Source organism: Verticillium nonalfalfae (assembly GCF_003724135.2).
Source record: "Verticillium nonalfalfae strain VnAa140/NRRL 66861 chromosome Unknown scaffold_77, whole genome shotgun sequence".
In the NCBI taxonomy this organism is placed as follows: domain Eukaryota; kingdom Fungi; phylum Ascomycota; class Sordariomycetes; order Glomerellales; family Plectosphaerellaceae; genus Verticillium; species Verticillium nonalfalfae.
Genome location: NW_021167302.1, coordinates 105369 through 130137, shown reverse-complemented (window position 1 = coordinate 130137; position 24769 = coordinate 105369). Strand labels below are relative to the sequence as shown.

Below are 24769 nucleotides of genomic sequence, written 5' to 3'. Positions count from 1 at the left end.
TGAAACACCCTCCCCCGGGACATGCCTTGAGGACCTTCTGTATGTTGCTCACGGTCGTCCGGACGTTCAGTGAGACTCAGCACGGCGGGTCAGTCAACACCGGTCTCCGCAACCAGCTTCTGCCGATTGATCAGCTTATAGAAAAACCATAGACGCCTCTGAGCTGGTACAGCGGCAGCGGTTGCTATGCATATTCAAAAGAAGACAAGCCATCTCGTTCTCATGAAAAGCCCAGAATAGGGCAAATGAGGCATCTGAAAGATCCCACAATAGGCCCGTAAAGAACGGCCTCTGGCCACCCTGCCGGATGCCGGCACCAGGCCCGTGTGGCGGAAAATACAATCACGCCATGGAGGCTCTGAGTTCGGCAGTAGTGAGGACGGAGGTGGGGGACACAGCCCACCGCCTCGGTGTTGTCCCGGTCGAGAGGGCCACTAACAGCGGCAGGCAGGGACTGGCAAGTTCCGGCGAAGCTGTCAAGCACCGGCGCTGGTACCTCGCGCCCTTCAGCTGATGGTCCTGGGCCAACCAAGGACAGGATGATCGTAGCGGGGAGGCGGAGACATGGCCGCAAACGGCGATACAGTGTGCCAGAAGACGGGTTGGACTGACACAGACTCTGAAGCTGGGGGTGGCCTAGAGTTTTTGCAGCAAGTGATAACCCCAGAATTAGCCGGCCATGCCACTGCGCACTGCACGAGATACAGAAGACATTGATTGTGATAAGAGATGGTGGTCCGAGGCGGGGCGACGATCAGACTGGATGCTGGGCTGCTGGGCCCTACTGAGCCGACTGCCACGACGTTGGATGTTCCAGACACGCTAATGCAGTGAACGCTAGTTGGTCAGGCGAAGAATGGAGTGATGGGATTTGATGGCGATGATGGTGTTTGTGAGATGACGTCGTATCGATGGCGGTGAGGATCATGATGCTAGCCGTGTCCCAGTGCTACTGTTCGAGACGAGGCTCCAAGTGCAATGGGACGTCAGGTGCCCAAAGTACAGGTGATAAGGTGCCAGGGACGGGAAGGCAGGACTGAAGAATACCTAGGTGGAGACTGCCATGCCACAGAGACAAACGCAGACGCAGACGCAGCGGCAGACGGGCAGTCGCGCACGAGGAACACACCTGGAGTGGCAGGGGCGGGGCAGATCCGGGCAGGCAAAACCAAGCAACGGCAGCAGGAGCAGCTGACTCATCCGGGGCAATCTCCTCCAGGATGCGAGGCGAAATCACTGGGCGGCGGCAGGCCTGTCGCTCGTGCTGGGTCTGGACCGCCTGGGCGACAGGGGCCTCCCGGCTGTGCTGTCTCGCCTGTCTCGCCTGTCTTGCCCATGCCCACTGTTTTCCTCTTCCAGACAGGAGCTTGTCCTCGCTGATCGCTGATCTGCTGGATCGCCCCATCTTTGTTCCCCTTCATTCATCCGCATCCACGGTCGAGTGCCCCATTCTGTCACCAACGCCAGTCATCCGTCCATCATATTCCGCCATTCTCTGGGGAGCGCGTGTTCTGGCCGGGCCCTGGCCTCATAGGTCTCCTCCCCGAACGTTCCGGGAAACCACTACTCGGCGTCTCATCGCGATCGCCTCCAAGGGCTTGTGCCAATACGTACAGCCAGCACTACGACTGACTACGCATCTCCCTGGCTCGCCTGAGGAAACGAAAGGAGTGAGAGGCCTGTACCCGTCCCCTGTGGCCTTGTCTGACCAGGAGGCCCTTGCTCCGTTGGCCCGCCTCTTGCGCTGTTCCCGTCCCACCCTTCACCTTGCGCTGCTTCAGCTCCACGCGATTTTGTTTTCCTGGCGGATTCCTCGCCTCGCCTTGTGCCCACGCTTCGTTCTGTCCACGTCCCTTTCTGGTGTCAACCTTGACTATCAATTAGTTGGGCGTGGCTGCTGTCCATCTCGGGGTCCGTCTGTCGTCTGCTCGTCCACGATCAAGTCAGTTCAGTCTCTCCCTGGCGCCCTGGCGCCCCATCAATCCCAATCCCAGTGCTCGTCCTCCCGCAGCCGCTATTTTCTCCTTCCGCAGATCTGGCATGGGTGCTAATCCCCTTTAGCTCTTTCCACCCAAAAGGTCTCTCGCTCACGCCGTCCTCCCGCCGTCCGCCGCTGGCTTTCGGTTCTTTTCTTCCTCTTCCTCTCGATACGTCCCATTTCTTGGCTCGGAAGACCCCTCTCCAAGCTTGGTCTCTTGCCTCTCTTGCCTCTCGTCCGCATTCGCCTCTCTTGCCTCTCGTCCGCATTCGCCTCTCAGCCGTCACGCTTCATCGGTCCTTACAGTCAGCTCTCTACAGTCCCCCACCCTCTGCCTTAACCTGCGCCTCACGATACCACCACGGATACCACCCCCGACGCTCCCTCGCCGCGCCCTCGTCCTCACCAGCATCGCCTCTCGACATCAGCAATTGTCCACCTCCCAACTTCTTAGCCTGCCTCTCCATCTTGCGCCTTCGCAGAATATCCTTTTCTCGATTGGCACAGCAGCGTTGCGCATTCATTCGACCTTCACCCCACCGATATTTTGACGCGGAAATCTTGCGATTGGCAGCGATAGAGCTGAACGCGCTGAACTGACATCAGCTGCGACACTTTCCCCAGCAGTTCACATCCCATTCTCCTCAAAGTATTCAAACAGGGTGTGAACGTTCCGGCGTACGATGACTGCGAAACTGGGCCACCGCCTCACCCCAACTTCATAACCCGGCAAGATGGGCGTCCGGATCGCGATACGGGAACAACTGGCACTGCTTGTCGTCCTGGCCGTCCTTGTGGCCTTGATGATATTGTCAGTGCCCGTTTGGATCTATGTCAACAGCTTCGTCATCGATGTCGAGAGCAACCAGCTCGCCCTGACGGCCTCGCTGAAGGCCTCGCGCATTTCCAGCGAGCTTGAGTTGGTCCAGACTAACTGCCTCACAATATCCTCGCGGCTGTTGATCCAGCGCTCTATTTACGACTTTTACAACGGCAATCAGACAGAGCAAAATTGGGAAATAGCCAAAGCCGACCTCGAGAGTGCTCTCTCCGTCGGCTCGCTCAGTGGCCTTCTGCAAGGCCGCATCTACTCACGAAACTCGACCGGCAACAACTATGGACTTGTCAATGTCACGGGTGCTCGCGTCAATGAGACCCCGATCGAACTGCCCTACCGTGGGCCCGACAACCAGCCTGTGTTCCTCAGCGACACGGAGGAGGGATACCCTCCAGAGCTCTATCCTAATATCACCTACATCGATCTTGGTCGTCCCAGCCAGGTTCGACCAGGGGAGCGTGCCTACATCGCCGAAGCATTTCAAGGTGTTCGCATTTCTACGAACGGCGGCTTACTGCTTGGGCCGCTTATCCTCAACGAGACTTTTGCTCTCATGTCCATCTCTGTGCCGATTCGAGACCAGCGAGAGAATAACTTTGTGATTGGATACATTACGCTAGTGTTCACGTCGATATCGCTGCTCGAAGTCGGCAAGTCTCGAGAAGGGTTGGGCGACACGGGCGTCGTATTGGTGGTCGGTCCTACAAGCCCGACCAACCGGTTCGACATTACAAACCCTGTCAGCAACGCTACCTTCCTCCCTGACAGAGACAGGTTTGGGGACACACCTGTGCAGTTCATCTTGCCGCCTCAACCTGTCGCCGGTCAGGCCGACCGACACAGCGATCGTAGGTATTTGGATGGCAACAACATGGAACCTTTTGCCATCGAAAAGTTCCCTGCCGTACTCGACTCCTTCTCCAAGCGCTTCGACACGGTCAACAATGCCAGCTCTATGCTCTCGACGCACAATGAACAGAACGTTCCCGTCGCTGTTGGTTTTGCACGGACTAACACGCCTCTTGTTAACTGGACCGTTGTCGTCGAGCAAGCAAAGTCAGAGACAGATGCGCCCATTTCGACACTTCGCAACATCATCTTGGGGTGTGTCTTTGGCACCGCCGGTTTGTTTATCATCTTTATTTTCCCTTGCGCCCACCTCAGCGTGATGCCCATTCGCAGGCTCAAGGCTGCCACCGAGAAGACCGTGGCGCCACCTGGCTATGAGGATGGCTATTATGACTGCGACGACGACGACAGCCCGGGGTCCGGTGCCATCTCTTCACGTTCGCAGAGGTCCAAAAGGGATGGTCTCGCAGTGGCTCTCCTCAAGCTGGTGGGATACAAACCAAAAGAAAAGTCGCCTTCCGAGCACGAACGCGAATCGACGCGCAGAAGTTTCAAGATACCTGGCAAAGTCGATGATCGCAAGCACTTCATCTCAGACGAACTCACCGAGTTGACGCAGACTTTCAACGACATGAGCGACGAACTGGTAAAGCAATACTCATCACTTGATCAAAAGGTCGCGGAACGAACCAGAGAACTTGAGATCAGCAAGAAGGCAGCTGAGGCTGCCAACGAGAGCAAGACGCTATTCATTGCCAACATCTCACACGAGCTCAAGACGCCCCTGAACGGCATTTTGGGCATGTGCGCCGTCAGCATGGAGGAGACAGACATCACCAGGATAAAGCAAAGCCTGAAGACGTTGTACAAGTCAGGCGACCTACTGCTCCATCTCTTAGAGGATCTCCTCAGTTTCTCCAAGAACCAGATTGGCCAGCAACTAGCCCTTGAAGAAAGGGAGTTCAGATTGGCTGATATCAGAACGCAAGTGCTGTCCATTTTCGACAAACAGGTGCGGGAAGGCCGTATCGCCCTCTCTGTTGATTTCCTGAGTTCCGAGGTCGTCGAGATCAATCCTGGCGTGGACAGAACCAGTGCAGAGAAGAAGCTACCCGCCCTCGGTCCCCACGGCATGGGACGACTCAAAGACATGTGTCTTTGGGGCGATCAACACCGAATTTTGCAAGTTCTCATCAACCTCGTCAGCAACAGTCTCAAGTTTACACCAGCGGAAGGCCGGGTAGAAGTGAGAATCAGGTGCATAGGCGAGGTGGAAACCCCGGTTGGCGGCGACGACAGCCGCACATCGTCCTTCTCCAAAGACTCGAGACGATTCGGTAGATCGCGTCACAGGCTGAACTCGAGCTCGGTCCACTCGGCCAGCTCCAAGGCGGGCTCTACATCATCGCAACAAATCCAGAATGCTAGTTACAAGGGCACAGCACTTACGATCAACCCTGCTGATCCGAAGGCCACACCGCATGTTCAGATACGAGAACGGTCGCCCACACCACCGCCCCCGGGCGCCAAGCAATTCATGTTCGAATTCGAGGTTGAGGATACCGGCCCTGGTATTCCAGAGAACATGCAGCAGAGGGTCTTCGAGCCTTTCGTGCAGGGCGACCTGGGCCTAAGCAAGAAATTTGGCGGCACCGGTCTTGGTTTGAGTATTTGTCATCAGCTGGCGACCCTCATGGGAGGTTCCATCTCTTTGAGGAGCACCGTTGGAGTAGGCACAACGTTCACGATGCAGATTCCCCTCAAGTATGTGAGGGACAGGTAAGATGCACATGTTCATCTGTTGGGGGCGGGAATAGAAACTAACACGTGACCCTACAGAGCGTCCAGCACTGCATCCAGCAGCATCAAGTCAAGGCCACCTAGTCTAGATCTCATCGACGGAGGTATAGACAGCCCCCAAAGGAAGAGCGTAACTGGCAACTTGATCGCACCAGGTGACGACATGGATCCGATTCAGCCCGGTCAGGAGACGACGAGACTTGTGGGTTTGCGGCAACCTTTCTTCCCAGCATCTCCGACACCGAAGCCGACCAGCAACACGAAAGATCAGATGGACGCCATTAAGCGCGCCATCGCGAATAAAAACGGCAAGGGCAAACTGCGAGTCTTGGTCGCCGACGACAACTCGACCAATATCGAGGTCGTCAGTAAGATGTTGAAGCTAGAAGAGGTCTACGACGTGACGATCGCCAAAGACGGCCAGGAAGCGTACGACCTGGTCAAGGCCAACATGGACGAAAACCTCCGTTTTGATGTGATTTTTATGGACGTCCAGATGCCTAACCTTGACGGTCTGCAGTCAACCAAACTCATTCGCAAAATGGGTTACAAGGCGCCCATTGTGGCGCTGACGGCGTTCTCGGAGGCCAGCAATGTGAAGGAGTGCATGGACAGTGGTATGGATGAGTTCTTGAGCAAGCCGATCCGGCGTCCAGCGCTCAAGCAGGTGCTCATGAAATTCGCCACCATTCCCGAAGAAGAGGCAGAAACGTCAAGCTTGACGAGAAACACGACGCCGGAAGACGTCATCCGGGAAAAACCAGTGGCACATGAAGCTCCGACAAACGGAGCCGCGACCACGCCAAAAGATCCGGAGAAGGTGAACGGGGCACCAAGGTGACCCCGCGCTCTCACTATGTAATACACCTACTTGACAGAGAGCAACGCCGACCAAGGATGCAGCAATATTTGGGTGTCGGCGTTTGGGTCCTCTGTCTATTATTCCCCTTACCCCCGTTCGTTTTTGTAGATATCGCAGGTTCTGCCCGGATTCGACGCCGGCATCAGGAAGGGCATCGGAAACAAAATGGGACATGTGCTCAGGGAGGAGTCACTCATTTGTAGGAGCACAGGGTTGCGAGCAGAGATATCCAGTCATGAATGCCTTTTACTTTGTCCTTTCCATTTTTGAAAATCTCAGCACCGGGAGTTTGGTTTTGGCATTGGAACATGCTCGAATTATATACGCGCCATGATGACGGGGTTGGGGACCACCCCTGACGTGTGCACATAGTAGTAGTCTGGCCGGCAAGGCATATGTTAATTGAGGCCTTATGACGGGCTTCTGAAACTTCACCAATGGTACTATGAGTGTCTTTTTTTTTTTTTAGGTTCAAGTTGATCTACTTCACAGGTGTGCTTTGAAGGGACAATGTCTTCAATCCGCTGTCAATCCTATCAACGGATTGAAGCAAATACTGCGACACGTATGATACGATATGGGCCATAGGAGACTACAAAGAAATAGGCAGCGTTCGTTACAGTCGGAGTCAATTTGACAGTGTGATGGTCAGTCGCGAATTTTGGCCAACCCGACATGGCTCGACTTTGAGGCCAGCGCATGGCTCTCGGCCACCGCGAGCCCGTCATAGCTTTCCATCTCCCAACGCCGGGCCTGAATATCACGCTCCGCCGAGCCCTGGGTGCGGAGGTACGTGACCCGCCCTCTGGCGACCCAGAACAGAAAGGAAACGAGCAGCATGACGCCAAAGACGACGATGGCGTAGTTCATGTCGGTGGCCGAGGGGTTGGGCGAGCTGGGGAAGAAGAAAAAGACGGTCGTGATGGCGCAGTAGACGAGCGACACCCAATTGGCGACGGGGCCGAGCCGGCCAAGGGAGAAGTCCCCCGGCGGCAGCTTGTCGCGGCCGACGAAGAGCAGGACGGAGATGGGAATGGCGTACGAGATGGTCAGGGCGATGGTGCTGACGGCGAGCACGGCCTCAAGGACCGTCGACGCGAAGGTGTAGAGCACGCCGATGAGGCAGACGATGAAGCACTGCAGCCAGAGGGCGCGCGCGGGCACCTTCCAGGTCGGGTCCACGTGGGAGAAGTACGAACCCCAGGGGAGGCCGCCGTCGCGGGCGAAACCCCAGGTCAGCCGCGACGCCGAGGTCATGACGCTGATGCCCTGGCCGAAGCCGTTCACGATAAAGAGGGCGACGAGCACGGTGCCTGCTGTTCGGCCTAGGGCATCTTCGAGAACCTGGATGAAGGGGAAGCCAGTGGGTGTGTCGAGGACAGTGTCGAAGTCTTGGATGCTGAACAGCGTGGCCAACATGAAGATGAACCCCGAGGCTGCGCCACAGATGACGGCGAGATACATGGCTTTAGGGGCGTCACGACGGGGCGACGGCATCTCCTCGACCATGTGGATGACGGCGTCGAAAGCGGTAAGACCTGTCTGGCGTCAGAAAAGGGGGCGAGTTCAAGCTGCAAGGTGCCGCTGGACGTTGGAAGCCGGGAGGACACACCATATGCTGACTGGATAAGACCGACAAACCATGTCACTCCATCGGACCAGCCAGTCGTATTTGTCCAACCTCCCAGGACGAAGGATGCTGGCTGGAATTCCAAGTCTGGTTTCGTCCCAACCGAGATGAGTAGTGCCATACTGATGACGGCGAAGAGAGCGACGAAGCCAACGCCGACTCCATTGTTAAAGTAAGGTAGCGTCTTGTCGCTACGGCATGCAATCAGGTTGAAGCCGTTGAAGAATAGAGTGATGCCAATGTAAACCAGGAAGAGGGTCCAGCCACGGGTCGCCCACGGCCAGTCAACATCGAAAATGACCTTCATGCTGAGGAGAAGCTCGGTCATGAAGGCATTTTGCGACGCCGTCAAGGCCCACCAGCCGAACGTGTTCGTCCAGGCGCACATGTAGGAAAGCAGCCTCCCAGAGGGCGTGTCCCAGAGGCGAGAGACCCAGTACGCCTGCCCCAACGCAGTGGGCATGCTGCTGCACATCTCGCCCAGGGACAAGGCGATGCAAACGTTGCAGAAGAGAACGAGGAGGAGGCCCCAGAAGATGCTGACGGGACCTCCGGTTTCGAGGGCGGCGGACAGGTTCTGCGCAAAGACGGCCCAGGTTCCGAGAACGCAAAAGGCCATGGCAAGCATGCTCACGAGGCTGAATTTCCGGGTGAGCAGCTGCTCGTGGCCCAAGGCAGCCAGATCCTGAGCATCAACATCGCCTCGTGCTATGCGACCTTCCGCTTTGGCTGAGCCTGCGGCGTCGACTTCCATGTTGAGCGCTTCGAATGGTGTTATATTGTTATAAAGATGTCTCAAGAACGAGTGAGCAAGTTGTATGGAGAAGGAGGCCCAGGGGAACCGGCTCTAAGGTCAGACACAGATCTGATACTCTTCTCCTCCTCGCCTGGCACTGACTGCTTCATGTATGAAGAGACAGCCGACGCAGCAGCACCCTCCCAGACGACGGCGTGTGTACCTGCTATCAAGAAGGCATTGCTACCCCTCAGCTACCCCTATCCGTGATAACCATCTCGAGGATCGCGATAAGGCGCCAGCTCCCAGGATGACATTTGCGGAGTTCCAGCCCATCATCGGTCATCGCGGGGCGTCCTTAGCCCATGCATGGTCATGTCCGGCAGATAAGTGATGTGTGGGGAAGCGTCCACGCGATGGCCGTTGGCCTCTCAGCTCCCAGACTTGCCGATCGCTCAAAGCGGAAACATAGCCGCAACATACGCCCAGTCCGAAGATCGCTAGGCCCATGTTGGCAATTTTCTTGTAGGGCCTTTAGGACAGCTGTGTCCCCGCATTCCGCGGACAGTGTAATACAGAGCTGGTGTGGGAGATAAGTAGATACGAATCGGGGAATTAACGAGCATGACGATGTTCAGGCACATGTCCAGGCAACTTGGCCATGACCGCTGGCCGGCGTGAGTCTCGACGGAACAAGTTTGTCGATATGCTGCTATATATTGCGAAAGGCAACAGGTCAAAGATGAGGGAGATAGATTTTGGGGCATCGTATCATTTGGGACTTTCGGTTTCAACATCACAGCCTGGGATATGACTACCTCTGCCCTTCTGAAGCTGCTTCTTGCAGCATCTTCGTTCCTTGGTCCCGGTTCTGCTTCGTCCCATAAGCCTGCCGATACCGTCTTCCGCAATGGCTCAATTTATTCGATTGACAGACGCTCCTCCAAGCACGAAGCCATGGCCATTACAGATGGCTTGATCACGTTCCTGGGCAGCGACGGGTGCGTGACACCATTCATCGGACCCGAGACGGCTGTCTTTGACCTCAAAGGCCGCATGGCCATGCCCGGTCTGGTTGATGCCCACATGCATCCCATCTCGGGCGGCGCGGCATTACTCAAATGCAATCTGAACTACCAGCCGCTGGGTCTCAACGCCGTGCTCGACCATATCCAGAGTTGCATCGACGGGGAGCCTGAGAAGAGCGATGAAGACTGGTTAGAGGTCCTGTCTATGGACTGGTACACGCTTGCTGAAGATGCCGGGCCCATCACCAGCAAGACCTTAGACGTTCTCAAAACACAAAGGCCCATCGTCGCAACGTCGGCTGACCGCCACACCTTCTGGGTCAACACCGCTGCGTTGAAGGTCTCCGACATTACGGCTTCAACACAGAACCCTCCCGGCGGCGTCATCGAGCGTCTGCCAGGGAGCTTGGAACCGTCAGGCATCCTCCAGGACGCTGCCAGCGGCCTGCTAGCCGGCCCCGCCCCGGCGACTTTGCAGGAAGATGTCGAGTCCGCCAGGGCAGCTCTGAAGCTTCTCCGAGAGCAAGGCGTAACCACCTTCCAGGAGGCAGCGTCCAGCGCAAGGACGGCGGCTGTGTTCGAGGCCGTCAAGAACGAAGGCGGCCTGAGCGCACGCGGCTTCTTCGACCATCTCATCAGCGCGCCCAACTCCACGGCTGAAGTCGCGGCCCTCGTGGAGGAGGTCGTCAACGCCACCACCCAACTCAACGACCCCGCCGATCTAGGCCCAGAACCCTCCCTCAAGTGGCACGCTGTCAAGATTTTCGTCGACGGTATCATCATGTACCCGGCCAACACCGGTGCCCTTATCGAACCGTACTTCCTTCCCGTGGGTAACACATCAGTGTGGGCACCAAACTCGGAAAAGTGGCCCGAGCCGTATTGGTCGACTGAAATCCTCGCCGCGGTTCTCGAAGGCCTGATTCTCCATGGTATTGATGCACAGATTCACGTTGACGGCGACATGGCTGTGCGAACAGCCCTTGATGCTCTGCAAGACTTCCGCGACAAGCACGGCGACGTGTACGACTACAGAGTCGGCCTGGCCCACAACGAGGTAACGGACCCGAGCGACTGGCCGCGGTTCGCGGAACTCAAGGCGGACCCGATCATGAGCTTCCAGTGGGCGCAGGCCAGTTCGGTGTGGATGCCCAATGGCCTCAAAAACATGGGCCCGGTTCGTTCCAACTATCTCGAGGCGTGGGGAGATATTGCCAAGTTTGGCACGCGCATCATCTACGGAAGCGACTGGCCGGTACGTGAAATTGCTTCCCAGGGATGGGGCGCTAGGTTACTGACGTCTCACCAAGATTGATCCGCTCGACGAATGGCTCGCTGTCAAGGTCGGCGTCACCCGGTCCGGTGACCCTACGAACCCCAATTCTCCAGCCTCCCAGGGTGCTCCGTACGACGGGCCGGGCATTCCAGGCCTGTCCCTCTCGCGAGAGGAGGCTATTCGTTCCATCACCATCGAGAGCTCTCGCTTCCTCAGGGCGGACGAGCATATTGGCTCGCTTGAGGTGGGCAAGCTCGCCGACGTCATAGTCCTGCAGGCCAACTACTTTGAAGTGCCCGACGAGGAGATTGCGCGCCAAAAGACGCTGTTGACCATGCTGGGCGGCGAGGTAGTGTACATCGCGGAGGGCGTGAACTTTGCGAATGGGGTGGTGCCCAAGTTCCCCAACAACGGTACGCTGGACCGCAGGATGGAGGAAAGGACTGTTGGTGGGCTCCAGGGCCGGCTTCTGTCCCAGGCAGGTAGGGAAGCCGTCCAGCGTCTTTCCGTCCGCAAGGAGTGCGATCACGGGGCGGCACAGCTGCACAAACACATTCTTTGATTTTTTACTGTGTTCCGTCTGGGATATGTAGAATTGCAAATACGAGAGATTGCCGTCTAATATTATATGAAAAGATGACGATCGTTCACAACACGGGCCATGATGTGTCCGTCATTTCCATGCTGACGTTGACGCTCATAGCGCACGAGGGTTCTCGTCTGCTGTAGCAGTGTCCACAGACAGCCAGAAGTTCATCGGCGCCTTGACCGACCGAGTCTATGGATTGAGCGATATATGCAGGAGTCTCTCATATGAGTGTCAAGACCTCATTCGAAGTACTGGACACTTCACCCGTGGGACTCAAGACCTGATAGCTGGCGAAGAGGTCGTTTATTACAGGTCTACTGGGGAGGAAATAAGCACATACACACGACTGGAATCCCCAGGTCGGCTCAAATTGAGTGAGATTTCTCGTTCTGCTACTTCTGTCTCTCGTTACATCTATATTCAGCCTTCGAGGTTCAGTCATGGTTTGATGAAGATCACTAGCTACCCAGCCCTGAAGACATGGTGCAATACATGGGGCCTGCCTCATAGGTGTAGACACTACAACCATGCTGCAACCTAGGTGGTTAGGCGATTTGGCGCGTTAGTGGCGCAGCGTCCTTCACCAGCCGTGCCATCAGATGAGCTCTTCTAAGGTTTCGATACTCTGATGATCATCAGACCAGCAGGTGAACTACTCGTGACGAAGCGTGCCGTAGAAGGCAAAGCACCCGCTCAACAGCCCGCGTCCCGTCAATGACGAGACGGCTCAGACGGCTCAGACGGATCACCTCCAGCTTGATGTACCTTTGGCTGCTCTCAAGGTAAAGCCAACTCCGACATCACCCTCCTGCCTTGGGACCTGTCCCACGTTCCCCGCGCCCCGCGCCCCGCGTCGTTGGCGCGTCATGTCCCTAACAGCCACCCAGTACCGGTCCGTGCATGCGTGCGGTTAAATTCCCCGTTCCGTCCTAGAGCGCGGTGATGGGCAACGATGCCGGATCGGGCAATTTTCCCAACATGGCTGGCCGCGGGCTCCGCTTGGGCTCCGCCCGGAGGTTTGGTATCGGCGTGCTTTACGTAAAGTCCGGGACTGCTCCTCGGCTGTTGGTTCCAAGAACATGATTCCTTTGTCGGAATATGAATAAATCATCCAGTCGAGTAGGACATGAAGTCTGCAATTGAATTTTGGGAAAACCAGAGATCAAAGTGATACACTTGACATTCACAGAACCATCAGTTTTCGGGCCGCTCAAGACATGGCTCACTCGGTACCACATCCCTTGTCTCCTCTCACTGGAGAGGAGACAAACAGGGCAAGTGACCTTATCTTGCAATCATCGCCGAAAGAGGTAATTCAGTTCCGCATGATCTACCGCCAGGAGCCGAAAAAGGCCGACCTCACCGCGTTCCTGAGCCTCGAGCACTCGGGGTCCTTGCGGCCCGACTCCATGCGGCCACCGCGTCTCGCAGCAGTGCACTACGTCCGGGCTCACCAGGCGGCGGACCGAAAGGCGGACGAGATCGAAGCGGTCGTCGACCTGGATCGCGGCCTCGTCGTCAAGAAAGACGTCGTGGGAACGGAGTATCTGGCCGGACTCAGCACGTAAGATCTCCCTGAACCCCTCATCTGGAGCAGGGAGCTCTTGCTAACGAGCGTCCAGATGGGAGTTCGACATTCTCGTCGAAAAATGCAAGGAGTCTAGCGTGCTCAGTGAAAGGGTGGCGCAGTTTGCGCTTCCAGAAGGCTTCGAAGTCGTCATCGAGCCGTGGCCGTACGGAGGCATGGACCAGCCGGGCGGCGTGCGCAGGTACTTCCAGGGTCTCGTGTATGCCGTCGACACGCGGTCTGGAAATCCCGACTCTAACTTTTACGCATTCCCTCTGCCCATCATCCCGGTCATGGACTTTGAGAGGCGCGAAATTGTCCGCATTGACGAGCTCGCGACAGGCGGGGCCGGCGACGATCTTGTGCCCGCAGCTCCGCGGACGGGCGCCATCCTCGACCACTGCGCTCCGGCTGAGTATGTCCCCGAGTTGTTGCCCGGGGGGACTCGCAGGGACCTCAAACCGCTCAGCGTCGTTCAGCCCGAGGGCCCGAGTTTCTCGATCAAGGATGAGAGTCTTGTCGAGTGGCAGAAGTGGCGGTTCAGGGTCAGCTTTAACCCTCGCGAGGGTGCCGTCATTCACGATGTCTATTACGATGATCGGAGCGTGTTGTATCGCCTCTCGATTAGTGAAATGGTAAGCCAGTCTGGTCTTCCGGTATCCGGTATTAGACGAGACCCGACTGACGACGGTTCCAGACCGTGCCATATGCCGATCCTCGGCCGCCGTTTCACCGGAAGCAGGCTTTTGACTTTGGTGACGGCGGCATCGGGCATGCCGTTAACAATCTGACTTTGGGTTGCGACTGCCTGGGAGTCATCAAGGTACAACTCACAGAAGGCTGTGGAATATTGTTGCATCGCTAATGATGAACAGTACTTTGACGGTGTGTTGTGTACCCCCGAGGGAACAGCGGAAAAGACACCCCGTGTCATCTGCCTGCACGAGCAAGACAACGGCATCGGCTGGAAGCACACAAACTGGCGTACCGGCCGCGCCGTATCAACTCGCCGCCGAGAGCTGGTAGTACAGTTCATTATCACGCTGGCGAATTATGAGTACATCTTCAACGTGAGGCACCTCAACAGCTGGGATATGCAGGACATGCCGCTAACAAAATGCTAGTACAAATTCGACCAAGCCGGCGCCATCAACGTCGAGACGCGAGCGACGGGCATCGTGTCGGTGGTAAACATTGATGCCGGGAAGACGGCGCCCTGGGGTACTGTGGTGAACCCGGGAGCTCTGGCCCAGAACCACCAGCACATCTTCTGCGTTCGTATAGATCCCGCCATCGACGGCCATGAGAACACCGTCGTCCAGAACGAGTCTCTACCTGCGGGGATGGATGCGCGCACCAACCCACATGGCAATCTGTACGAGGTTAGGGATACGCCGTTACTTACCTCGGTTGGCGTCGACGCGTGTCCGGAGAACAACCGCATCTTCAAGATCCAGAACCTTGCTAAAAAGAATCCCATCTCTGGGCGGCCCGTCGGCTACAAGATCAACCCACCGCCAACCCAAAAGGTCCTTGCCAACCCTGGCAGCACGCAGGCGCAGCGATGCCTGTTCGCGCAGCACCACCTCTGGGTCACCAAGTACCGTGACGGCGAACTCTACGCCGCCGGAGAGTATCCTCTATCCAGCAAGCGGGAGGCAGGCGGCGTCGCCGACATGGTAGCGCGCAATGACGATCTTTTGCAGCAGGATGTGGTGTTGTGGAGCTGTTTCGGCCTCACACACAATCCCAGGGTCGAAGACTGGCCTGTTATGTGAGTCCATCTTGGTCAAGTAGTCTCCTGCCAGCGAGTACAACACTGACGTCAATAGGCCCGTTGAAATCATGGAACTGCACATCTCGCCCGTAGACTTCTTCACGGCAAATCCCGCCATCGACGTTCCTAGCGGGAAGGATACGACTTCAGAGCTCACAAGTGGCTGTTGTACTCGGCCGAAGCTGTAAGGTCTACTTGTAAATCAGGAGAAATACGGTGGTGAAAAATTCATAAATGGCGCTGGGTATAAATGTCATTGGTTTGAGCGGACTACCTGTACAACACGCGCAGTATCATAGATGGCCACAGGTACAACTACATCAGACAACTGATTCGATACCGTGGCTCCACTGCGACATGTCAGACATCAAAGCTCCCAGACTGTACGGGCTGACAAGCACTCACCTTTCCTCACCCAGTGCGGCCACGGGAGCCCTGGCTCGAGATCTCTGATGTCCCAAATTTGACGGAGCGCGCCGACGAGGTCACCCCGAACATAGGTCACGCCGCCAGGATTGCGAAGCCTCTGAACAATGGCATCCCTCATCATCTGCTCCATAGCCTCACAGCCGGCGATGAACAGAGGGAACACAATAGCGAAAGAAACCCGCGAGTCGACGGGTATCTTGGAGATCTCATCGACGATAACCTGGGTTTGTCGGCGGATAAATGGCGCCGTGGGTGGGAGGCCGTGAATCCGAGCGTAGAGGAGGACGGCCCCCGCGGCGTACATGGACTCATTGAGTGCAAGAATGGCTGCAGGGTCTGCGCTGCCCAAGGCTGACCGCGATACGTTGATGTCGCGGTCTCGAGCCTGCAGCAGCATGTCTTCTGCTTCCGAGACGTGAGCAGGCCAGGAGGGGTCGGGCTGGATATCTCCATCCTCGAGCTCCAGCTGCAGGAGTTGCGTCTCCAGTAGAAGGCCTATCCTGAGCAAAGGATTGACGAGACGCGGGGAGAAAGAGTATATCGGATGACTGACCCAGCGCTCGAAGGCCCGCGAGTAATTCCGTTGAATTTCGTTCTCGCTCATTTCAATCATACCGCCGATGTGCCCTCCAAGCGGGCTGGCGGGCTGCTGCAGGGAGCACAGGGTGGACACGACACTCCATCGGAACTCTGTCAGGGGAACTTCAGGGAAAGATGTGGTGGCGTTGGTTGTAGACTTGGGTCGCATCAGGTATTGGCTGACAAGCAGGGAGGCGACACGCAGGTAGTCGTGTGGCTCGGTGCCGTACCAGTGCAGCAGCGTCGCGGCGCTGATCATGGACAGCAGGCCGCTGTCGTCCGCGTCTCGTGACATTTGCGCGCTCAAAGCCAGCGCCGCCTCTGAACTGGTGAGACCTTTGGTCGCCTCGAAGTCGGATCGGCCGTGGCGAAGCTGGTACTGCGACGCTGCGAAACAGAAGATGGCGCCGCGGAGTGCATCGTTCGAGAGCGCCATGCGTGGCAGTGTTGTGATGTAGGGGTGTTGGAAGTCATACAGGTGCCCGACGTCCTCCCAATCGACACACAAAAAGTCGGCTTCAGCGATGCTCAGGAAGTACTGCCAGAGGAAGCGCCGCTCCGACGAGGCCAGCATGTCAGGAGGCCAAGGCATGGGGCAGTAGAGGTGACGAGGCACAAACTCGGCCGACAACTCAAAGGTGGAGTTGGGGCTAGCACCCATGTTGCTCAGACTGTCGAGTAGCGCTGCTGCGTCCGGGAACATGTCATTCCGTGTTGCAATTTCTAGAACATCGCCATCAAAGGCTGGCATGATCAAGGATGAGGGAGATGTGCTGTTGATGGCCTCGGTAAGGTCGGGGCCCGTGGCAACACCACCCGTGAACGTGAGCTGGCCGGGGCTCGTAAAGATGGGCATTGGACACTCGTCTCGGGGAAGAGGAGCGCCATGGTCGTTGCTGCCATTGAAGGCCTCTGCTGCGGGATGTGGCACCAGGGCATTCGGGAGAGCTGTGACGATGCCCGTTGCGATCTCAGCGTTCGAGTCGGCAGCCCAGAAATCCAGGTCTCGTGAAGCCCCTGGCGATGACTGGGAGGCTCCAGAGTCTGACGCCGACCGAGCAGTCGACGTGCCTGACAGAAGACTTGACGGCAGGATTTGCAGCTCTGGCTGCGAGGGTGCTGGCCGTGGGAGTGGCTTCTTGGGCACCGGGCGCCTCAAGTGCCTTGAATCAAAGACTGCCGGCGTCGAAATCTTGAACGTCTGAAGCTCGCACTCCTGCCCGTGCTTGGCACACTGTGTGCATTGCGGCTGTTTGTGATCACACTAGGTAGGCAGATGATCCATCAGCTTCTCCATCAAGTGCAGTGCATACCGTAGGAGGAGGGACGGCGCTCACCCTCCGTTTGCTCCGGGCGCACTGCAAACATGCACCCCTTTGTCGTCCCTTTGGCATGAGGGGACCAGGTCCTGACTGCCGACGCAGCGGGGACGGATTTCCAGTGTGTGGAAGCTACGCTGCACGATCTACGCATACGCGGGGAAGGACTGCTGCTATATGGACCTACCGTGCTCGTGCTGGTGGCGCCTGCCTCCTGCCCATGGATTGACCGGCCCGGTGTTGGAAATGGTGTTCGTTAGTCATCAGCTCTCTGTTTGTGCCCGAAGTACCGAGCCATTGCACTTCACCTTTGGTGATAGTTATACCCAGCACGTACATAGAACCATGGACTTCGTGAGAACAATGTCATTTCGTGTGCAGCCAGATCCTGGCAAACCGTACTAATCACAACGTCGAACAAGAGTCAATACAAAAAACACGGCTGATCCCCACCCCTGTGCGCATAACAAAACTGAACGCCTGGAAACGCCTCCATACGCCGCGCAGTCACAGCATCCGACCGTGCGTGATCCTGCTCCAGACACCGCCGTGATCTGCCGCTGCCCCGCCCCGAGGCCATGCCAGGGAGAATGGGTATCGACCCCGCTTGCCAGATCCCCAATATCTACCGTTTCCCCTCCACGCGCATTCTACCCGGCCCTGCCGAGTCCTTCGTGCTTCGCGACGATGCAGTTGGGAAAACCCCCCCTAGGATTCTGGCCAGCGCCACCTGGCAAAGAAATAGGGTATCATTTTCATAGCATCGTATCGCGGAGACTTCGCCGTCTCATGTCGTCCAACCAAGCCCCTAGTAAAAGAAAAAACAAACCCATCCAGTTGATGGAGGGCGTTCCAAAAAAGTAAAAAGAAAAACAAAAAAAACATGTCAGACTGATGGCAGCTGTGGAAACGATAGGATAAAAGAGAAACCGAAACCAGCAAGCATCAAGCTTGCCCGCGCATACACGTTAGCAGAGGAGGACCCTACATGGGCTGCGAAATCGGGGCTCCTAGATCTCCATGTGCGCCACGACCTCCTCTGACATTTCGCGCATGGGACCCTTGCCGCTACTCGAATCGTCTTCATCGTCTTCGTCGTAGTAATAGTTGCCGTCGCCATAGTCGTCTTCTGAAAATGGGACGAGATCACCGTCTGCCCCGCGGTTCCAGTTGAAGCCGTCGCTCTGTTCGTCATCATCGTCGTGGCGCACGACCCTGGCATCACGATCGCCCAGCCAGTACTTGGCCCGCTTGTTGCCCATTGGAGTGTCGACAAAATGGTTGCTCAAAGGCCTCTTGCTGCGAAGACCGTCGGTTGCCGGCATGCTGGCTCGCAGAACTGGTGATTGCGACGAGACTACGGGGACAACGCGCACGTAGAGGTAGGCGACACGCTTCAACGCCCGGTTGAAGAAGAAGTAGTGACTTGCCCAAATGGCGGATTCCTCCTCCTCAAACGGGTCGGTCTCGGGTTGGTAGGAAAAGACGGTGCACTCATTAAGTCGCATTTCTTTGTTGATCATGGCCCAACAGTGGGGCCCCCAGACTGAGTCCGTGAGCGATGAAGAGTTGATGTCGCTCGGTCGGACATCTGGATGTGGTCGGACGTTCTGCAGGATGGAGTCGAGATTGCCGATGACGCGCCGTAGGTTCTTCTCCCGCTTAAAGTCACCTGGCATCAGAACATTAGAGAAGTCGTAGTGTTGATGGCTGGCGTTCAGTGTCGCGATGAGGTAGGCAAAGGTGCGACGGCTGGACAGCTCGGAAAGGGGACCGAACGCGCTCGAGTGCGAAAACAGCTGCATATTTGGTGAAGTTGCCATCATGGCTTCGCGGTCGGGCGGTGACAGGCTGGCGCCGAGCTTCAGCAGCGCTTCGTGTTGTGATGTCAGGTCATCGTTGATTGTCTTGAAGAGTTTCTTGTCGGCGCCGGTGGATTTGGTGGTATATAGGTCGCATCCACCCGTGACATTGCAGTCTGGTGTATTGAAGTTCAGGGCACTCGCGACCGTATCGAAGTCGCGGATCGGTAGGTACTGGAAGCGGGCGTCAGTATTGAGGGGTGCGAGCAGGCAAATGATCCTCGAAGGGAATAGCATCCCGCGCAACACACCTTCATGCTGGGCTTGTGATGGCCGAAGCGACTACGAGATGAGCGCGCTGTGAGCCGATGGAGTTGATGGAAGAGCACGAAGCGGATGGACGGTGGGGTGGTGGTGGTGGCTGTTGTCGTCGTCGCGTAGGATGTCGGGTGATGTCAGACAAGGTCAGGCCAAGTGGAGTGTCGCGATGCGCCGGATGGGGGCGGAGCCGATGCCGGTCTGGCGCAATAGCGTGGATGGGTTGGTCTTCCGTGCGGTGTGTTGAGACGAGAGCTGACGATGGACGTCTTGTCAGGGCGATGAGGAATGAATGCCGGGCGGCTTAAATGGTAATAAAGCGAAGAGGAGGCGTAAAGCTTATTCGTGTCGAAACCATGCGCAGCCCTCGTGCTGAAGGTACTAAGTAGGCGATAGGGCCAAAAGGGTAGAGTGGCAGATGTGAAGCAGCTTTTGTACCTTTGGCCTGTGAGGATAAGAGGCGCTTAGACAAGGAGAAGTGCACAGTGGCGGTTGAGCATATCGCATGCGCAGCCGCGGAAACTGGGATCGAGGCGTCAAGGCGAAGCCTACTTGCCTTTTGTGACAGAGTGTCGGCAGATGGGAGAGATGGAGGGGGAAGACGGTGATGGAATCTGAACTGTCGCAGGGTGTTGGGGACCAAGATAAGGCCCAAACAGACGACTTGACCGCACTGCTGATACTGGCTGGGTAGGCAAGGCAGGTAGGCAGGTGTGCAGGCTGGGCTGGCTGCTGGCTACCTTACGTTACCGATAGCTGATTGCCGTGCCATGGACGTGCCAGCAGCTGTTGCGTAGGCTTCCGGGTGCGGCTGCAGCACTGTCATGGGTACGCGGGGGAGGGACTCGCGTTGTCGGACAGGGAAGGGATAGGGGGATGGGTCCTGCCAATCCACTTCGACGAGCGGGTCCGCCAATGGCGCGGGGCATTGAGGATGAGTGACCCCTTTGACCAGTCGGATAGCCAGATTGGAGTAGGTGGGTGCGTTCCTTTGGCCAGGGGCGTCCCACGACCACAGGCTAATGATGTTACTGCCAGGCGTAGCTCGGGTTCTTGAGGAGCTGCTAATCTGTTTCCGACGTTCGTCCTGGTGTGTGTGCGTGTGTGTGTATGTGTGGTGGTGAGAGGAGGACAGATTGGGTCAGTCAGGCTGGGTGAGAGGGGATAGGGTGCAGCGATATTCGATCGCTGCTGAGACGGGACGCGGGAGGAAACGACAAACGAATGGGACTGTCCGTTGGAGCCACGGGCGGTGACCAAAGCACGACGAACCTGTCGAAAACTGACCGGTGGATAGCTGTGAAGCAATCACTAGGTAATGGCAGGTCCAAAGCGGAGCGCGTTTCGTAAGGCAAGGCAAAGTTGGTATCGTATATTGGGGTGACCATGACACATGCCATGTCGCAGCAGCCCACCCATCCCATCCCTCGCCCGCAGTCTGCCTGTCTCTCTTCTTTCGTGAGGCATGTGTGCTGACCTGGGACTAAAAAAGGGATGCAATGAGCTGTCCGGCATGGTGGAGCTGCGGCTCGAGCGACATGTCGCCTCTGGTGACGAGCCGCTGCTGCCACCAACGCCTGCGACGTGTTCATTCTCTTGGTTCTGATAGAGGGCGGTTGTCCGCCCTCCAAGATCTATGCACATATTTCCAACCCCAACGGAGCCGTTCCTTCTCGGCCATCTCGTCGGTTGTTGTCCCAAACGGACGTCGTTCTTCGACTCTGCCCCTGCTGCTGCCTCTTGCTTCTGTCGTTCGGTCTGCTGTCGTCCATGTCGTTGATCACGTTGGCTGTTGGCCGGGTTGTTCGGGTGCCTCAGATCAAGCCTGCTTCTTTGAGCGCATGCTCGACCTCTTGCGAATCCTGTGAGACCATGGTCGAGTCCATTAGCCAAGAAACCGTCACCACGCGACGCGCCGTTCATCCTCCATCGGGTGACGTCCTGCGAGCAACCCCCAAGGCACGACTCTGGGCAGGTGCGGGGACGTAGACGGGTGAGGACAACTGAAGAGGCCTCAAAGGATCTTGGTAACCTCGTCCTCAACCTGGGTGGCGGGGGCACAGGGTCAGCTCTGACGCCAGGCCAGCAGCGAGGGGTGCCACACGAAGCTAGACGGCCACATACCTCCATATCTTCGAGTGCATCCTGCTGCGAAATACATCGCAGCACGTTCTTCTTGCTGCTCTCCTGCAGCTCGCCGGCCAGCAGCAGCTCATCGAGGATGTAATAGGCTTTGGTGAAGGAAAAGATGATGTCGAGTTCGCACACGTTGCCGTAGTACTTGTCCATTTGTTCAACGTAGCGGTGGATCACCTCGAGCGTGATGAGTTCGTTGTCGTCCGAGTCGGCGCCGGCGATGAAGAAGAGAGAGGCATATCGGCGGTAGACGATCTTGGAGTCTGCGTGCCGAGTGTCAGATTTCGGGGGTGCACCACTTGTTTACGTTGGCTGGTGACGAGGACCGACCTTTGTACTCGAGAAAGTTGCACATGCGAGTGCGACGCGCCAGGACCAGCTGGGAGACATCTTTGACGATCTTGGCCTTCTCCTTGGGCGAGAGGGTAGTGAACCATTTGGCCAGACGCTGATGATTCCCTTGTCAGCACAAGGCGCCATGGCTTCGAGAACGGGGTTGTGTGATGCTTTAGCTAGATCAACATACGACTTTGCCCTGTCTGGACAGGAGGATCAAGTATCTGTGTCGTCTCTTAGCCAGGATGCCCGGTCAGGTGGCCTCGTCGGCTGCCGCGCGCGAGCGAGAGAGGGTAGGCCATACTGGATCGCCATGATGTAGACGATGTGTTGCACACCACCTGCACCTTGGGACGTGAGGGGAGGCGGAAGGTGGGAAGAAACCGCTGGCCCAGCAAGGTACGTGGATTTGAGGCTTTTCCAAATTCAAGCCGAGAGCTGACGTCGCTTTAGCAAGGTGAGCTGGTAGGCTGATGGTGGATCTGACAGGTAAATAATTCTGGGCGTGCTGGCTGTGGTTGAAGCGGACCGTGGTTGGCGACGACCTGAATTGCACTGGACTGGACAAGGAGGCAGTTGAGAGCTTTCGAATGCCAGCCAGCTGTCCCCACCTTGCTCCCCCAATGGCTCGAGAGCCAGTCTCCGTGGTGTCCTTTTCTCGAGGTGCAGGGTCCTTCCGGCCCATTAACCGAAGATCTGCCATCCTCGGCACGAGCATGGGGGCGCGGGGAGAGGGAGAGAGCGAGGGAAGGAGGGGCACACGGCGGGCGAGCGGCAGAGGGTTACGGTCACTGGAGGCGCGCTGAAGACGCTCACAGGCCCGTCGTGGTGGGGGTGAGAGCGCCAACGACCGTGGGCTGGCAGCGTGACGCTCCAAGACATCCCACGCTGCGCTGCACCACAGAGTGCCTGCAGAGTGGCCGCAGGCTACGGAACGCGCTACCCGTGGACTACAGCGCCAGGTGCTGCCATGATGCGTCAGCCTGACTCGTCCAGTGCGGATGAAAGACGGCATTCGGGTTTTTTTTCATCATCAGCTTTAGCTATCGGACATGGATGGCATGGGGGTTTGTTGCGGCGGGGGGGCGCCTCGGTGCGCTTTGCAGGAGATGCTTCGGCGGCCTGGCAGGCAAGCGCGTCATCTCGACTTTTGTCACTCGTCCCATCGGCCTTTCCCCCCTTCGCTGAATCTTCCATTATTAAGCCAAAGTCGCGCGCGCCCTCCGCATACGGCGAGACCGAGAGCAGACACTATCGCGAGGTCGACCCAGCCCTTTCCTTTTCATCTGGAGGACCTGGAGAAGACTGATTGCTTATTATCACCTTGGTGTACTGGAAGGCTTTTCCTTCGACTTTTCTCCCCGCCCCCCCCAGCAAATTAACTTTCCCATCTCAACGCTCATCTACCCCTCCAACCCGTCACTTGCCCACACCTAAATCCCTTCTCTTCTGAAGATCATCTATTGCGCAATCCCGCTTTCACAAGGCGACACATCCACAATATCCCGATCCGTCGACAGCCGACGCCCGAGGGCGCCAGTATTACCCCTCGCCTGTTTTGCATTTTCTCGTCGACCCGGCTTAGAAAAAAGGACGTTCGTCGCGATCCGTCATGACAAAGCTCATCCTCTCCACCGGGTTCGTACCGCCCTATCCTCTCTTTTCGTCAATGCAACATTGGTCGCTAGAGAGTGATGACCAAGCGACCGGTGACGCTGTAATAACGAGCATTCATGCTGCGCAACAGAAGCGGGGGACAATCAGAAAAGAAGAAAAAAATCGGCTAACTGACTTGCCCCACGAACAGGAACATCGTCTCGGGCGGCCCCTCCATCATCCGCAAACCCGGCGCATACCGTTCTAACCTCGAACTCACAAATTCCCTGCGAAGCAATTTCCTCGCCGCTCAGCAGGACTACTCTGCTGCTGCCTCGCCCGAGTCCGAAGCTGAGGTCACGACCCCGGCCGAGACCAACGGGTTCACCAATGGTCACACCAGCAATGGCAACAGTACCAACGGCCTGAATGGCCATGCGAATGGCCATCTGACTAATGGCAACGGCAACGGCCACAGCACCAGCAACAGCAATGGCTCCAATAGCCCGCGCTTCGACGCCAACGGCCGCCCACGCCTCGATATCTGGACAGCCCTCGAGGATCATACCGACACGCTCTACGTGCCCCGCATTGACTGGGATCTGGCCGGCCTGCAGGAGGAGCCCTCTGCTTACGACGTCACGGTCAAGCTCTTCTTCCTGCCCTCGGCCTCGGTCGCCGACCGCGCGCGCCATGCCAGCGAAGCCCTGGCCCTTGTCCGCCGCGAGCTCGACATTGAGCGCGTCGACCTACTCATCGCCAGCTTCCCCGACATGTCATTTGAGGGCGACTGCGAGTGGGAGGCTGACAAGCGCAATGCCCAGCAGGGCGATGTTGAAGCCGAGGCCGCGACCTGGGCTGTCCTTGAGGATCTGCAGCGTCAGGGCCTTGTAAGCAACCTTGGGATCGCCGAGTTTGGCACCGAGAAGCTTGCGGCATTCCTCAAGAAGGTCAACGTCAGGCCAGCCGTCGACCAGATCAACATCCACAACTGTTGCAATGTGCCGCCGCCTCTTATTCAGCTGGCCAAGGCCGAGGGCATCGAGCTGCTCGTGCACACAGACTGCACCAATGTGCTGCCCAAGGGCACGCTGCGCGAACTGCTCGGCCACGGCCTGCAGGGCGCCGGCGTTCTGGCCGACCCTGTCGAGGGACACGACGGCTTGCGCGGAGAGCTAGAGCCCCAGTGGGTCGTCAAGTACACGGCGTTCGTCAAGAACCGCGGCGTCATCGAGAATAAGGGCTACTTTGCTGGTGCGGAGCTCGTCGCGGCGGCGTGAGCGAAGGGTCATATGGCGGCGGCAACAACGAAGCGGAACGGAGG

General features: G+C 57.2%; 8 protein-coding genes across 8 annotated transcripts; 4 read left to right on the top strand and 4 right to left on the bottom strand.

Moving 5' to 3' along the window:
- Window positions 1-2712: 2712 nt before the first annotated feature.
- HHK5 (Histidine kinase) lies at window positions 2713-6306 on the top strand (the record flags this gene model as incomplete). Its single annotated transcript, XM_028642612.1, has 2 exons — window positions 2713-5444; window positions 5505-6306. The coding sequence occupies 2 exons, from the start codon at window positions 2713-2715 to the stop codon at window positions 6304-6306; spliced, it is 3534 nt and encodes a 1177-aa protein (XP_028493635.1).
- Window positions 6307-6975: 669 nt separating this feature from the next.
- D7B24_008524 (uncharacterized protein) lies at window positions 6976-9203 on the bottom strand (the record flags this gene model as incomplete). Its single annotated transcript, XM_028642611.1, has 4 exons — window positions 6976-7865; window positions 7940-8751; window positions 8817-8947; window positions 9177-9203. The coding sequence occupies 4 exons, from the start codon at window positions 9201-9203 to the stop codon at window positions 6976-6978; spliced, it is 1860 nt and encodes a 619-aa protein (XP_028493634.1).
- A 114-nt stretch (window positions 9204-9317) lies between these two features.
- Window positions 9318-11559, top strand: D7B24_008523 (uncharacterized protein; the record flags this gene model as incomplete). Its single annotated transcript, XM_028642610.1, has 4 exons — window positions 9318-9370; window positions 9422-10406; window positions 10482-10976; window positions 11032-11559. 4 exons carry the CDS (start codon window positions 9318-9320, stop codon window positions 11557-11559), a joined length of 2061 nt encoding a protein of 686 aa, XP_028493633.1.
- A 626-nt stretch (window positions 11560-12185) lies between these two features.
- Window positions 12186-15118, top strand: D7B24_008522 (uncharacterized protein; the record flags this gene model as incomplete). The annotated part of the gene is made up of 9 exons (XM_028642609.1): window positions 12186-12200; window positions 12264-12368; window positions 12520-12629; window positions 12776-13150; window positions 13209-13788; window positions 13851-13976; window positions 14029-14223; window positions 14278-14927; window positions 14986-15118. The coding sequence occupies 9 exons, from the start codon at window positions 12186-12188 to the stop codon at window positions 15116-15118; spliced, it is 2289 nt and encodes a 762-aa protein (XP_028493632.1).
- A 132-nt stretch (window positions 15119-15250) lies between these two features.
- On the bottom strand, window positions 15251-17332 carry D7B24_008521 (uncharacterized protein; the record flags this gene model as incomplete). The annotated part of the gene is made up of 3 exons (XM_028642608.1): window positions 15251-15280; window positions 15346-17202; window positions 17252-17332. 3 exons carry the CDS (start codon window positions 17330-17332, stop codon window positions 15251-15253), a joined length of 1968 nt encoding a protein of 655 aa, XP_028493631.1.
- Window positions 17333-18267: 935 nt separating this feature from the next.
- MAF1 (RNA polymerase III-inhibiting protein maf1) lies at window positions 18268-19356 on the bottom strand (the record flags this gene model as incomplete). Its single annotated transcript, XM_028642607.1, has 1 exon — window positions 18268-19356. The coding sequence occupies one exon, from the start codon at window positions 19354-19356 to the stop codon at window positions 18268-18270; it is 1089 nt and encodes a 362-aa protein (XP_028493630.1).
- Window positions 19357-21391: 2035 nt separating this feature from the next.
- VAS2 (AP-1 adaptor complex sigma subunit Aps1) lies at window positions 21392-22164 on the bottom strand (the record flags this gene model as incomplete). The annotated part of the gene is made up of 5 exons (XM_028642606.1): window positions 21392-21421; window positions 21502-21776; window positions 21844-21961; window positions 22040-22073; window positions 22154-22164. The coding sequence occupies 5 exons, from the start codon at window positions 22162-22164 to the stop codon at window positions 21392-21394; spliced, it is 468 nt and encodes a 155-aa protein (XP_028493629.1).
- A 1297-nt stretch (window positions 22165-23461) lies between these two features.
- Window positions 23462-24725, top strand: D7B24_008518 (uncharacterized protein; the record flags this gene model as incomplete). The annotated part of the gene is made up of 2 exons (XM_028642605.1): window positions 23462-23487; window positions 23657-24725. 2 exons carry the CDS (start codon window positions 23462-23464, stop codon window positions 24723-24725), a joined length of 1095 nt encoding a protein of 364 aa, XP_028493628.1.
- Window positions 24726-24769: the final 44 nt, after the last annotated feature.